Here is a 15,691-nt window from a genome sequence, read left to right as displayed (position 1 = left end):
GCAGCTTTGATAACAATTCATACACCACTATTGCTTTTAGCCACTGCAACCTGAAGCTTAGCGCCATCAACTTAAACCGTAGACAGTTAAGACAATGAGTCCCAAGTAGTTTCAGGCACTCTGCCTGCTAGTTTTGTAGGGTTTTGTGTAACTTTTTTTTTAAAGTGTTCTCCTCTGTTGCTGTAGGAAAAACCACCGCAGACAACCGCTTATACAGGCTGGACATAGCGCTGCTAAATGCACAAAGTAAACAAACTGGAGAGAGATTGTCCTCTAATCCGTTTTACTGTAGTTAAAAGAATGTTTGGTGTTACATCTAACAACTGCAGACAGTGGAGATATATATTTTTTTAAACTGGGAAATTTTTTTAAGAGGACAGTCTATTTAAAGATACTGCTCGGCAGCTGTCCTAGGTACCCCCCTGAATCTGAGACTTTCCCACCTCGTCCCTGGCCTGCTATGGGAAACCCCAACGAGGGCTTCCATTACGCTCCCCACTTCCAGTAGAGTTTTTTTCCTCTGCACCCGGCCGTCTCCCCGGGGGCGCTCTGTCCTCCCGCAAGGTGGATGGGTGTCATTCCCCCACCCTCCTCCAGGCCTGTGTCTGTGATGCCTGCAGCAGCTCCATCCCATGTGGCTCCTCTGCCGCACTGTCGCTTTCCCCCGCCTCCTCCGCCCGTGGTGCTGCTGCCTCCCCTGTTTGTTCGCCTCGCACAATCCGCTCTCCCTCCGGAGCCGGCGGCTGCCGCCGTTCCTCCTGCCGCTGCCTCCACCCGCCATTGGCCGTAAACACCCCCCCCGCCCCCCATCTTCTCTCCCCGTCGCTGCCAAGCGGGGAAGAGGCAGGGCTCTGCTGCCCCTGTGCGTGCGCCCCAGAGCAACTTGCAGCCGCGGGGCTCCGAACCGGAATCAGCGCGGGTCCTGCATGCACCTGAGCCGGCCGCAGGCGCAGCTCCGCAGCCGGGGGGCGCGTGTGTGGCAGGATCCGAAGAGAAGGCGGCGGCGGCAGCAGACTGAGCTTGCGGGCGGCTGGGGAGCGCTGCCTGCCTAGCCCGACTCGCGTGCGCTGGCTACGCCGGCTGGCTGTGCAGCCTGGCCGGGGCGGGGAGCGCTGATCGCCTCGGCTGCGCCCTGACCTGGCAGTGGCGGAAGAGAGGGAGCCGTGGCCTTTTGCGAGGTATGGGCTGCTGCCCTGCGGCTGGGGGCTCGCGTCTCCTGCGGGCCGCACAGCCCTTGCGCCGAGTCGGCGCCGGCTGCGCCGCGGGGCATGAGCAGGGGCTTGCCTGAGCGCGCAACTTAGCCCGGACTCGGTACTGAGTTGCCTAGCAAAGTGCATCCTCTCCTGGGAGCGCTGCAGAGAGACCGGCCTGGCCGCTGCCTCCGGCCCCTGCTGGGGATGAGTCCTGCGGAGAGCACCGCTGGCCAACGGGCAGCCCCTGAGCACCTGGAGTCGGAGACCCTGTGAACGGGGCCGCTGCCCTCTCGTTGCCTCCGCCTTTGCTGCCTCCTGCTTTCCCCAGCGGCGGCCTCTGGTGCCCTGTGCAGGATGCCGCTTGCCGGGGGCAGCGCGCTGCAGCCCGCTGGAGGGGCTCGCTCCCTCAGCCCCGCCGCCCTGTCCCGCAGTTTGTCCCGCCTGCGCGAGTATCGGACCCGCTCCCGGATCATGCTGTCCCTGGGCGTCACCCAGATGGTGCTTGGATGCCTCATCGTGGCCGTCAGCTTCGCTGCCCTGGCTCTCACCACCTCGGCCAGGGTCCGGCACTCTTGTCCCTTCTGGGCCGGCTTCTCGGTAAGTGCCGCCGGCAGAATGTGCTGGGGCAGCCGCTTGGCCTCCCTAGTGTGCCTTTCGAAAAGTTACTGCCCCATCTGCAGCGGAAGAGAGGGAGGTGCCCCCCTCCAGGGACAGGGTAGGGGCAAGAGGTGTTATTTTCCTCTCCCTTCCGACATTAGTAATTGAGAGAAATGTACAAAGTTTCTTGTATACCAGTGGGGTATAAACGCCCTGCAAATTAAATGGGAGTGTGTGTTTGTGTTGGTGGGGTGGTGTAGCTGTGTTTTTGCCTCCTTTGGGGATTAATATGGTGCAGGTCTGTGAGTGGGCACCCCTCCATTTCCCGCCCTGTGGTACTGCAGCTTGCTCATGATTACCCTCAGACCTGCTTCAGGAGATTCTATTGCCCAGAAGCTAATTTGCCTCTGGGATGCACCAGATCGAACCAAATGGCAAGTTCTTGCAGAAAATGTCATGAGGGAAGATACCCCTGTCCATCCACTCATTGCTAAATTAAGTGATTGTGATGCTGAAGACCTGTTTTATATTTTGCACTTATAAAATGCATTATTTGGCCTGAAATTAATTTTATAAAGTATTTGGGGATTGTTTGTTTTTTATTTTAAAATATTGGGTGGGGGGTTGAAAAAAGTGCTTGGAAAAGAATGGATCTTGCCACTTTAATGATAAAGTGGATGGATTGACTTTATAATACTCAGTGTCAAAAAGAGATAAAAAAGATAAAATATTCAAACGATAAAAGTGTTACTTTGTACATAAAATCTCAATCCAGCTATCTACACCTTTGTGTTTGAGGAGTTGCTGTAAGGGACATGGGATCAGACAAGAACTTAGTCAAGGAAAAGCAGCCTCTTATGGAGCCAGCACTTACTTTATAAGCTAGGTTTCCTATTCTGATTTTCTGTGATAATTACATTTCCTCTTCTCCCCTTTACTTCTCCTTCCCACTTGTCTTATGCTGTACTCATTGGGTTAGATGTGGCATGATGTGGCAGTACTTATCAGTGAGACCATCAAAAAAGTCTGATCTTGCTTCTCTTGAAGTCAATAGTAAAAGAAAAGGATGGGAGCTCTATTAACATTCTGTGTGAAAAATTGATAAATTGTTCTGAACCTTCCTGTAAACACAGGGGTGTTTTTTTTGTTTGTTTTCAGTATCTCACAGATTCCTAGTTATCACTGTGTTGTTGTTATTGGGTTCAGTTTTTATGTAATTACTCTGGAATAATTTTGACTTCTAACCTAAAGAATTCTGTTTATAGAGCACACTGGATCCACAGTTATGAGCTGATGTCTCTCAAGTTCTTGGCACAGATTTATGCATGAATGAAAATGTAACTACCAGAAACAGGTTGTGTTGGAGGTAATAAAATGAAATTAGAACAGCAGGAACAGATTTTAATGTACACATGTAATACACAAACCCTCACAGTTGCAGAAAGCAACTGCACTGCTCCACTGGGGAATGTAATATATGCCATTGTGTTGCTTTAGCTTGGCTGAATGTGGAGGTTTCACAGAAGTTCGCTACAACACATTACTGACTAGCTAGAAGGCTACATAGCTCTCTAGGTAAGGTCAAATCCTGCAAAGTAGTTCATTCACCCTACATATTTAGAATATTTTGTTTAAGTAGGGGTTTAACTGATTCTACTGACTAAGTTTCCTTTTCCCTATTGTTGGTTTTGTCTCCATCATGTTATGTTAGGATGTTTAAAAATTAAAATTGCTGGACATTTTTGATCTGGGCAGCTGGCCTAAATCTGTACTTGTGTCTGCCCTTCTAGTATTAAAAGTTGGACCATGAAAATTCCTTTCATTAGGAGCAAAACAAGAATACTCAAGTCAGTGGTGTTACCAGGACATTAATATTACTGAGCAGACAGACTCTCAATCTTGCTTCATTTAATTTAATAGGTTGTTGGTTCCAAGATGTTTTTAACACTTTTAAATAATGTTTAATAAACCAGAGTATTCGCAGCTTTAAAGTATTTGCCCAGAAAACAAACTGATATTTGGTTCAAACCCAAGTCAACTTCTCTAAATATCTGGCAGAAGTGGCACATTTTCAAAATGGTCATGCTCAAACCAAATTATTTAGTTAGATTGAATCAGAAACCACTTTATCTCCTTCCAGGAGAGAAAAAAGCTCTGGATTCTACAGCTTTGTAAAACCTTTTCTTGGATTTTTTCCCCTGCATTAGCTAAGTCTGTGGTTTTGAAAAGAAATGTCATTTTGCAATGGTCACTTGGATTTTATAGTCATCACACTGCTGTCTTTGAGACTGAGCTTAGGCAAACATAAGTATTGCAGTCAATGGAGATGTCACAATTCATAATGATGACGTGTTAATTTCCTGTCTTCTGACCACTTAAATAGTAATGTGCTCTTGAGACAAGACAGCTGTGTCAGGTTTAGAGGGTATGCAACTTGTCTGTGTATTCCAGTAAATAATTTGTGCATCTAATCTTTTATCTAGGTTTAATGAGTCGATTAATGTGATGTTTAGTCAGTCAGTACAAAACAAATAACTTTTAAAAATAAACAGAATTTATTTTATTTTTAAAATGATTTTTTTTTCAGATCTCTTCCTCTTATTTTACAGGACACAAAAGATATGTCTTACTGTTACAATAGTTATGGGCAGAGGCCAAGTGTTGGATGACAGTCTAGTGTTGTTATATGTATTGACGTATTTGAAATTTCAAGTACATGAGTGTGGTTCTTAAGTCGACCTGTTAATGTATGCGTCTACACTACCCGGTCCTTTACGCCGACCTAAATCGCCTCTAATGTTGACTTCTGTAATCCATCTCTCCGAGAGGTGTAGTGCTTAATTTGATTTTCATAAGTCGACTGAGGTAGTGGAGACTTGTGTAATTCGACTTAATTGGCCTCCAGGTGGTGTCCCACAATTCTCATCTGTGACCACTTTGGAGATCATTCTCATCTCTGCTGCACTGCAGCAGATACACAGGAAACAGCCCCTCGCCTGCTAAAGCCCCGGAAATTTTTGATTTCCCATTTCCTGTTTGATCAGCATTGGGAGTGTGCCAGCTTGAGCACAGCTGATCATGGAGATTACACACCCCAAACGCGCTCCAGCCTGGTCTGCAGAGGAAGTGGTAGATCTCATCACTGTATGGGGAAGAGTCTGTGCAGGCAGAGCTCTGATCCAGCAAAAGTAATGCTGACATTTGTGCAAAGATTGCTCATGGAATGGGGGAGAAGGGCTAGATGAGGGACACGCAGCAGTGCCATTTGAAAATAAAAGGCAAGGGAGGTGAACAGACGTTCTGGTGCTTAACCGGATACATGCCAGTTCTACAACGAGCTGCATGCGATTCTTGGGGGACCCTACCAGTACCCCCACAAGCAACATGGACACCTCACACGTGTGTGAGTCTAGGGACAACAGAGAGGATGATATGGTGGATGAGGAGGAGGAGAATGGGAGACAGGCGAGTGGTAGATCCATTCTCCCTGAGAACCAGGAAATATTTTTAACCCTGGAGCCCTGTGGGTCGCAGGACATCATGGTGGCCAACCGTGATGCTGGGGAAGGCACTTCTGGTAAGTATACAGTTACAATCAAAGTCCAGTTAAACTTGAGCAGGCGCACACATTCGGTTGTATTGCATGTTTACTGTGAAGAAAAAGTGAGGTGCTGTGGCTCTCTGCTTACAAGAGGCTGCTCCAGCTACGCAGACGGTGGCCCCCGGAAACGACTGTTTATGCAATCCTTTGCAGAAGGTTTCTGGGCAGGGCAGTCTTTTTTCTTCCACCAGGGTAGGACACTTTCCCACGCAACTCCTGAATTAATTCTGCTGTCGTCATTGTGGTACACAGCATAGGGACCAGCTCTATATCCAGATGCTTACAGCATCTCCTTCCTTTCCGCTTCTGTTACCCTCAGGATACTGATATCACATAGGGTTGCCTGCGGAAATGGGGGAAGTTCTCATTAAAAGTGCTCTTACAAGAAAAAAAAAAAAAAAAAAAAGCATGTCGACCCCCCCCCCCCCCACCCACACACACATATATTCTGGATTGCCAAACCACGTGGGCGCTAATGTGCCTTTACTGTGCTTAGTATGAGTCAGCAAGTAGTTTAAGTGGCTGATAGGGGATTGGGGGCCCACGTGTGAGATTTCCCAATTTGGGAATGAAAATGTCCCCCCACCCCACTCATAAACAGCTTCTTGTGGTGCTATGGGGAGGGGCGATTGTTTAGCTAGCTAGCTCTGCTCCCAATATGAGTCTGCTATAAACTTCATTAAAAATGTGATCACCCATGACTCGGGCCGGGGGGTGCTACTCACCATGGCTGGAACAGCAAAATGGCACAGTGAATGGTTATGGATTCTGATTGTTATGGCTTACACCTAGTGTAATAAGGTCTTTTGTTTGTTTGTTTTTTGTTTTTTTTTATGAAAACAGCCTTGCTATGGAAACATTTAATGCATGTACAATGGTCCCTTTCTTTTTTCCCATGACTGACAGCTGGAAATGTGTCCTTCGGCATGTCATCAAAACCTGAATGCAGACTTTCATTTCTTAGAAGGAGGACATGTTCACGGAGATAATGAACGCCTCTGGGATAGCTGACACAGCTGAGAGCATGGAGGATTTCACTGTCTGAGAAGTTAGACATAGACATGGAGAGCAGATAAGCTTCCCATGAGCATGAGTGTGCGGTGCATGATGAGATGCTTCGGATTATGAGGGACCAATCAGACATGTTGAGGCATCTGGTTGAACTGCAGGAACAGAAGCAGGAGGATCCCTCTGCAGACCCTGGTGGACAGCCAGCCAGCATTGCCTGGCTCAGAATCACCCTCCATGAGGCGTGGAAGAAAAGTCCATTAACCCTTTCACTTAACTCAGGGGAATGTACAAGGAACAGAAGGTGCCCATTTACAGACCTTTGATGGTCTAGAATGTGGTGTTATGTTACACAGCTGAAAATGTTTCTCCCATTCCAACTTTACAACCCCCTTTCCCCAAGGCTAACTTTTTTTTTCTGTTCTCCCTCTTTACATATGTTTGTTAAATAAAGTAAAAGCATTTGACAGATAAATGTTCTTTATTGAGTAGAAGCAGTGGGCTTGGGTTGGGGGTTGGCTTTACAGGGACAGTGATACAAGCCAGGTGAAGCTTTGGGAAAGCACAATGCAGACAAGCAGCTCACATTACTGTGACTCATTATTGAAACGGCTTTTCAAAGCCTCGTGGATAGGCAGCGCCCCTTGCTGTGCTCTTCTTATTTCTCTGGTGTCTGGTTGCTCAAAAATGACAGCCATGCGGTCTGCCTCAACTGCCCACCCCTGTGGAAAATTTTCCCACTTTTTTTCACAGATGTTATGGAGCACACAGCAGGCAGCTATAACCATGGGGATGTTCTCTTCACTAAGGTCCAACCTTGTTAGTCGACTTCTCCAGCGCCTCTCTCCCTTATGAGGAGAGATTAAAGAGGCTAGGACTTTTCAGCTTGGAAAAGAGGAGACATGATAGAGGTATATAAAATCATGAGTGGTGTGGAGAAAGTGAATAAGGAAAAGTTTTTTACTTGTTCCCATAATATAAGAACTAGGGGCCACCAAATGAAATTAATGGGCAGCAGGTTTAAAACAAATAAAAGGAAGTTCTTCTTCACTCAACGCACAGTCAAGCTGTGGAACTCGTTGCCTGAGGAGGTTGTGAGGGCTAGGACTATAACAGGGTTTAAAAGAGAACTGGATAAATTCATGGAGGTTAAGTCCATTAATGGCTATTAACGAAGAAAGGAATGGTGTCCCTAGCCTCTGTTTGTCAGAATGTGGAGATGGATGGCAGGAGAGAGATCACTTGATCATTACCTGTTAGGTTCACTCCCTCTGGGGCACTTGGCATTGGCCACTGTCGGTAGACAGGATACTGGGCTGGATGGACCTTTGGTCTGACCCAGTATGGCCATTCTTATGTTATGTTCTTGCAAACGACCAAAGGCACATTCAACCACCATTCTGCACTTACTGAAACTATAGTTGAACCGTTCCTTACTGCTGTCCAGACGACCAGTGTATGGCTTCATGAGCCATGGGAGCAAGGGGTAGGCTGGTTCCCCCCAGATAACTATAGATATCTTAACGTCATCAATCTTCATTTTGTGGTCTGGAAAGAAAGTCCCAGATTGCAGCTTTTTGAGCAGATCTGAGTTCCTAAAGATGCGTGTATCATGAACCTTTCCCGACCATCCTACATTGATGTTGGTAAAATGCTTCCTGTGATCCACCAGCACTTGCAACACCATTGAACAGTATATCTTTCAGTTTATGTACTCTTTGGTAAGGTGGTCTGGTGCCAAGATGGGGATATGTGTGCCATCTATCGCCCCACCGCAATTAGGGAGCCCCATCGCAGCAAAACCATCCCTATGTCCTGCACATTTCCCAGGCTCACTACCCTTCATAGCAGAAGTCGATCAATGGCCCTGCACACTTGGAGCTCAGCAGCTCCCACGGTTGATTTACCTACTCCAAATTGATTCCCCACTGACCGGTAACTCTCTGGTGTTGCAAGCTTCCAAATAGCGATCAGCACTCGCTTCTCCACTATCAGAGCAGTTTTGTTTTTATGGTGCTGAACTGCACGGCAGGGGAAAGCTCTGCACAAAGTTCCTGGAAGGTGGTCTTCTGCATTCAAAAGTTCTGCAGCCACTGCTCGTTATCCAGCACCTGCAAAATGATGTGGTCCCACCAGTCAGTGCTTGTTTCACGGGACCAGAAACGGCGCTCAACAGAGTGCAGCTGCTCTGTGACTGCCAGCAGCAACTGTGAATTTTTTTTTTTCAACAGCTTGCAGCAGGGCTGCTTGCAGGACATCACTATGTTCTGCGTGGTGGACCCTACTTCGGCTCTGGAAATACTGCAGCAGAAGGCATGAGGTGTTTGAGATGCTCACAGCAAGAGTGCACAACTGAGCAGGCTCCCTGCTTCTGGGATTATGGTGTATGCGTGGTGGTTTTAACGCACGAAAACCACTGGGTTGTTTGCCGTTGATATGAGGGAGGGAGGACAGTGCATCATGGGATGCCAGTGCAATGTTCCCATTCTCCCCTGTGACAACGTTTTGGGCCCGTGAGGTATTGCACAAACTTTCCAAAACACACTGCAGCAAGCTGTACTTTGGGATAGTTACCCACGATTCACTGCTTTGTGCTTCTAGTGAGGACACGCTCCATCGAGACAATGAGCCTGGTGTGGCCACGCACAATTGACTTAATTAATTCGGAGGCTTGAGGTCAAATTAGGTAAAGTTGACTTAATTTTGTATTGTCATAGAATCATAGACTTTAAGGTCAGAAGGGACCATTATGATCGTCTAGTCTGACCTCCTGCTCAACGCAGGCCACAGAATCTCACCCACCCCCTCCTGTAACAAACCCCTAACCTATGTCTGAGCTATTGAAGTCCTCAAATCATGATTTAAAAACTTTAAGGTGCAGCGAATCCTCCAGCAAGTGACCGGGCCCCACGCTGCAGAGGAAGGTGAAAACCCCCCAGGGCCTCTGCCAATCTGCCCTGGAGGAAAATTTCTTCCTGACCCCAAATATGGCGATCAGCTAAACCCTGAGCATGTGGGCAAGACTCACCAGCCAGACACCCAGCAAAGAATTCTCTGCAGTAACTCAGATCCCACCCCCATCTGACATCCCATCTCAGGCCATTGGGCATATCTACCGCTAATAGTCAAAGATCATTACCAAGAAAGGTTATCAAATACTAGCAGGGGAGTTAATACTACTTGGAAAGCATCAGACTTGGAGAACTTCTTATGTAGAGTGTCTGTGGGGTTTGTGCAGAGGTGCTTTTGGGGGTCCTGTGGAACAAGACCATGCTACAAAGCCACCTCCTCCCACCTCGGTTTTGGGGCCTATTTACCCTTTTTCCTTTACTTTGCTACCCTCCATGCCATGTACCACATGGAAGAAACATGTTTGCTGCTAGTCTGGTTAAACCATACTGTGTACGGGGCCAGCATGATTAATGCTTGCTCACCATATATAATGTACAAGGGAGCATGGATTTTTATGAACCGGTAGAAGACACAAAACATGAGGTAATGTACTGCACAGCTATGATAGTGTTAGGAAAACATTGGCTGTCATAGATATTACAGATGGGGAACATGGGTATTGAATTTAAATTCATCTGCTCCTACAGAATGAGATAAGTATGTTTTGTTTCTTCAATAAAGCTTTTATTTTTTATTTATTGCACTTCCGCTTTACTGAGCAAGTCTCTGGAAGGGATTGAAAATAAACTCAATCATCCTTTTGAAAAAGCTTATCCCTGGATGTTAAATAGTTAACTGTTAATCAAGCGGTTTTCTTATGTGGTTAATTTCAAAGAGTCCCGGGCACTTAAAAATAGCCACATATACAGCCTCATACAATATTCTTCCAAGATATTTATAGTATTTTCAGCAGAAGTCAGACATAGCATTGCAACTGGAAAACTACCCTGCCAAAGAGTGAAATTTTTCTGCTTGCCTCTTGAAAATATGTGTAGAGAAGCAGCTGGGTAAAGATGTGAGAGAGAAATAACTTAAATATTCTTTAAAACTTCATTTTCAACCAAAATCAGTCACAAATATAAACTACCAGCAAACAAAAGTTCTCTGCACTAAAACCAATGTAGTTATTTCTCTAGCCCTTAATAATCCTTCCTTGATGGTCAAGCTCCTGTTTTAGAATTCTTATTGGACTACTCTGAATTTACTTGCTCTTTTGGAAGAAAAATACATCAGATATGGGTGTTGATGGAAAGTATCAACAAAAAGTACTCCCTAGAATTCAGTCTCCCTGAATCTTGGGGAATAGTACACTGAGTCTCCTCTGATTGATGTACTCAATGATGTATGAGCCGATACTCAGATAGGAGCAGTCTAGTATTTTGTACACAAACATACAGAGTCGTCAGTTTTAAAATAGCTACAGGGCAAGAGGAAGTAGCTTCCATATTTCTTTTTTCCTTAGAAAAACAAGACAATTCATTTTCTCTTTGCTGGATTTGGAGGAACTCTCTGGGAGAGCAAAACTTCAAATGAAATGAGTAGTTGAATACCAAGTTGTATACCAAATCCCTGAGGAATGCAAAATAATACATTTTAAAGGGTTTTTTTTCACTAACTTTTTCTGTTCAAAGATTTAGCGGCACTGTCGATTTGTCATAGGGAAATCACAGACACAAGGTGAGTGCGGTAATATTGGATCAACATTTTTTGGTAGAAGAGACAAACATTTGAGGTATACATAGCTCTTCTTCAGGTCTGGGAAAGGTATGCAGACTGTCTCAGTTAACTGGCCACTTCACCTTGAATAGTGTCTTACAGTTTGTGTTAGCTACTTATGCTAAACAAACTGTTCCACGATGTATTTAGCTGGGAATATCTTTCCCAGACCTGAGGAAGAGCACTGCGTATCTCAAAAGCTTTTCTCTTTCCTAGCAGAAGTTGGTCCAATAAAAAATATTACCTCACCCACCTTGTCTCTTTAATATTCTCGGACCAACTCGGCTATAACAACACTACAAAGAATAATAGGGAAATCATGTTAGTTTTAGCCACAAGAAGTGCAGAAGATGACTACCATAGTCCTGTGCTTTGTGATATTGGTTAGTGAAGTCCAGAGCTACAAGTAGGATGCAAGAACTTGCTAAGTATCTTCTGATTGCTTTAGAAAAGCATGCCTTTAATTAATTGGGGCTGTCAAGGTTCCTTCCCCACTCTGAACTCTAGGGTACAGATGTGGGGACCTGCATGAAAGACCCCCTAAGCTTATTCTTACCAGCTTGGGTTAAAAACTTACTCAAGGTACAAACTTTGCCTTGTCCTTGAACCCTATGCTGCCACCACCAAGCGTATTAAACAAAGAACAGGGAAACAGCCCACTTGGAGACATATTCCCCCCAAAATATTCCCCCAAGCCCTACACCCCCTTCTTGGGGAAGGCTTGATAAAAATCCTCACCAATTTGTACAGGTGAACACAAACCCAAACTCTTGCATCTTAAGAACAATGAAAAAGCAATCGGGTTCTTAAAAGAAGACTTTTAATTAAAGAAAAAAGTAAAAGAATCACCTCTGTAAAATCAGGATGGTAAATACCTTACAGGGTAATCAGATTCAAAACATAGAGAATCCCTCTAGGCAAAACCTTAAGTTACAAAAAGACACAAAAACAGGAATATACATTCCATTCAGCACAGCTATTTTACCAGCCATTAAACAAAAGAAATCTAACGCATTTCTAGCTAGATTACTTACTATTTACAGGAGTTCTGAGCTGCATTCCTGATCTGTTCCTGGCAAAAGCATCACACAGACAGATAGAGCCTTTGTTTCCCGCCACCTCCCCCGAGCTTTGAAAGTAACTTGTCTCCTCATTGGTCATTTTGGTCAGGTGTCAGTGAGGTTATCTTAGCTTCTTAACCCATTACAGGTGAAAGGGTTTTGCCTCTGGCCAGGTGGGATTTTATAGTTCTGTATACAGAAAGGTGGTTACCCTTCCCTTTATATTTATGACAGGGGCAAATCACTTCCCGACATTTGGAATGTTTTGTTTGAGAATGAGTAAGAGGCTGTAATAGATACTTTCTTTTTTTGATTCCTGTTCATCAGCTCAGCAGCGAGAAGTGGGTCCGAATGAAGTCTTTCCATCAATTTCTGATGTGTATGAGCTTCAGGGCTTCATTCATCATTAAACCCTTTTTATTCTTTGTCATTCTTCACTATGTCTATCCAACACATCCTCAGTCTTTCCCTGTTTCCTTGCACTCTGGAATGTATTGCCATGTGTGGTATCCTTTTCAGGTCCATTCTTGCCACGTGTCCCAACGATCGCAGCCATCTTTCTTGAATCCACTGCAACAGCATTATTTTTTGTCTTAGCCACTTTCTTATCACTTCATTTTTCATTTTCTTCCTTCTTGAAACTCTCAGTATTCCCTTCAGCTAGTTAATTTCTGCAGTCAATATCTTTTGTTCGTTGGCTTTCCTCATACTCCAGCATTCTGACTTGCATAACAGTATTGGCACGACAGTTGTTTTATATACACTGATTTACATTTTTATCAAAATGTCTTTAGCCTTCCAAATCTTGCAGAGTTTTCTGAATGCTGTAGCGGCTAGTCTGGTTCTTCTTTTTATGTCATTTTCACAAATCCCGTTCTTCAGCACTAGTCTTCCACTTTACCTTTTCATTTTCCTCCACAATGGTTCAGTGAATGCTTTTCCTCTGTAGTTCTGACACTCACTCTTATCTCCTTTTTTTATAGATTGGCACTATTATTGCTTTTCCCCATTTGTTCACCACTTGCTTTTTGTTTGTAATCCTTATTGAATAGCTTGTGAATCAGCTTTACCATGTGTTCCTCACCTGCTTGCAACAGCTCTGCAGTTGTGTTGTCACTTCCTAGTGCCTTTTTTCTTTTTCAAACTTTCTATCAAGTTTCCTTGAGGAATTTAAACCTTATTTCAAGATTATGCCAAATAGTTAAGACGAGGCAGTATAAGTTTAGAAATAGAGCGAGAGGGAGGGGAGGGCACAAGTGTACCTGGACTATATGGGCAAGTAATGACAATATTTTTATTTAGAAGAAAATTCTTGACGGATCTTCACAAGCTGCAAGTAATGAAAATTCAAGCAGTTTGTTTGAACTGCAGGCTGTTTCATTAACTTCACCTTCATATTTTTGATCTGATAGTGAGACGACTGTTAACAACAATAAATTGTTTTAGCATTATATCACAACTAGCAGTAACTTCTATCACTGTTCCAGGGCTCTCAAAACATCTCTGGGTCCACAGCATTGCAAAAATATACATCACAAGTGACTGTATGTGTTTCCACATTTATTAATTGTGTCAGAAAGGCACTATAAGACTGAGCCTCATTAATTCTCTCATCAGGGAAAAGTGAACACTTTTTTTTTTATATACAAAGTATATGAACATAAGGTCCTTATTTGTATTTCTGATAACAGGAAGAACCTATCACTGGTTGGATGATGATCAAGGGGGCTGGTAAGTGAATATCAAAATTAGGCTACCCCAGTAAACCACTGAAATACTGAAACGTGTCAGAAAATGTCAACATTGAAGTTCTATGAGAGACTCTAGAAGCTTTGGGGTAGCTGATGTTTGAGAAAATATTTATTCTTCACTCTCTGTCCTTCAAAATCCAAAACATTTTGGATGACTGGTTATATATATGATGCAATAAATACAAATGGTGCTTTGTAACTCATAGAATATGTCCAACAAAAAACAGATTGGCTATTAAGCTCTGGATTTCTGGTGATGTACAGTAACTGTAAACGCTGCTTAATTAGATGGTTAAACTAGGCTTATGGCCACTTTGTGTCAATAGAGTGGCATTGGAACTACTGGTGAATCTGGCCCAGAATGTCTTCCTCAGACAGTTTAAAATGTATTTGACGATATTTAGTTTATTATTTAATTCCTGAGTATCATGATAACGACATTTATGGAACTATAGGAGTGGTATCTGCTCTCACAATTGTTTCTTGAAATCGTTTAGAAGTGGGCAGTTACAGATATAATATTCCCTTCCTCTCAGATCCCAGCATCCCCAGAAAATCCCCAGTCTCAAAGATGGGGCTTCTCTATTACTGACAGGGCATGAATGAAACTGCCAAGTAATTAATCAGATTATTGAGATGTGGTCTTTATTTTTTTCTTATTCAGGATGCTCAAGTTATATTTGTAGTTTCAGTATTTCTGGTTAGAAAAGTAAGCAAATTACAAGCTGTAGTTTCTTTCACTTCAGTATACTTATTTGAGTATAACGTTATTCTTGAGAGCCAGCACAGCTCCAGAATTTCTCCTAAAATGTGGTCTCTTCTTTCTGTTTGAATCCTTCCTTAACTCTATTTTTTGCCCTTATCCCATTTTGAAAGTAGATATAATATACTCGCTTAAATGCAACCTTGATGTCATGAGAACTTTGAAGATACTATATGTTCAGAGAGTTAAAAGCTGTTTTTATACTGTTCAGAAATAGGTAAAAGGTGTAGTAAATTTGTAAGGGAGGTTGTCAAGGTGACTCATGCAAACAGTCCCCCAATGCAAGGTCAGGCAGGACGTACAACACACAGAAAATGTTCTTGTATTGAGGAGACAAGTATATATTGATAAAAACTTGTTGGGTAGATTTCTGGAGTACTCTATATTCTATAATGGCATTATTATAAAATAGATTTGATTCCAACAGCTGATGCATTATTGGAGAGGAGGAATCTCTATGTATGTAGTTTAACTTAAAAAGCATAGTCTACTCCATGCTATTCCCAGTCAGTAAACCTTTTTGTCCCTCACATTCAGTAAATTGCTTTAGCACATCTTCATATGTAATCATGGTAGAGTGAATGGAGGATTAAAAGAAATATAAATATAAAAAGACTTAATGATAATTATAAGTTGTACTTATTTTTCTCTCCATTATTGCAGCAGAATTTTTCCTTCCTTCAGTGACCCCTTTCCCTTTCCTTTGGGTCTTTCACTTATTGGTTGGGTAGTCAGTTGAAGTGAAGGAGTTGCTAGGGTGATGGTATTAATAGTTCAGGGGATGGGGTTCTTCTGTTTTGAGCTGGAGAAAAGCTTGCCTGTAACAGGGAGCTGGTTCTTATGTAAGTGAAGGTTGCAGTAATGAAGAGAAATTCAACTAACTGCTACTGTTGAGCAATTTTTTATTTTACTTTGATCTACTGGACTTAGCACGGAATTTTTGCCAAATCTGTGAACAGTCACTTAAGTGTTATTTCTCCTGCGCCTGGTTATCTCATATCTTGGATTTAAATATTAACTTTGTTACAGGTGAATGTTCTTCTGTGAGT

At 43.6% G+C, this 15,691-nt stretch overlaps 1 protein-coding gene across 2 annotated transcripts in view; it reads left to right on the top strand.

The window, feature by feature from the left end:
- Positions 1-577: 577 nt before the first annotated feature.
- FAM189A1 (family with sequence similarity 189 member A1) overlaps positions 578-15,691 on the top strand; it is a 383,608-nt gene continuing 368,494 nt past the window's right edge. The window contains exon 1 of one of the 2 annotated variants that reach the window (XM_037910747.2): positions 578-1,790. In XM_037910747.2, the coding sequence (XP_037766675.1) occupies positions 1,548-1,790 (243 nt within the window). In that variant the 5' untranslated portion in view covers positions 578-1,547. The remainder of the gene's footprint in view (positions 1,791-15,691) is intronic. The other variant, XM_043523432.1, reaches the window with a different exon arrangement.

Source organism: Chelonia mydas, chromosome 10, assembly GCF_015237465.2.
Source record: "Chelonia mydas isolate rCheMyd1 chromosome 10, rCheMyd1.pri.v2, whole genome shotgun sequence".
NCBI lineage: Eukaryota > Metazoa > Chordata > Testudines > Cheloniidae > Chelonia > Chelonia mydas.
This window is presented reverse-complemented; position numbering and strand designations above follow the sequence as displayed.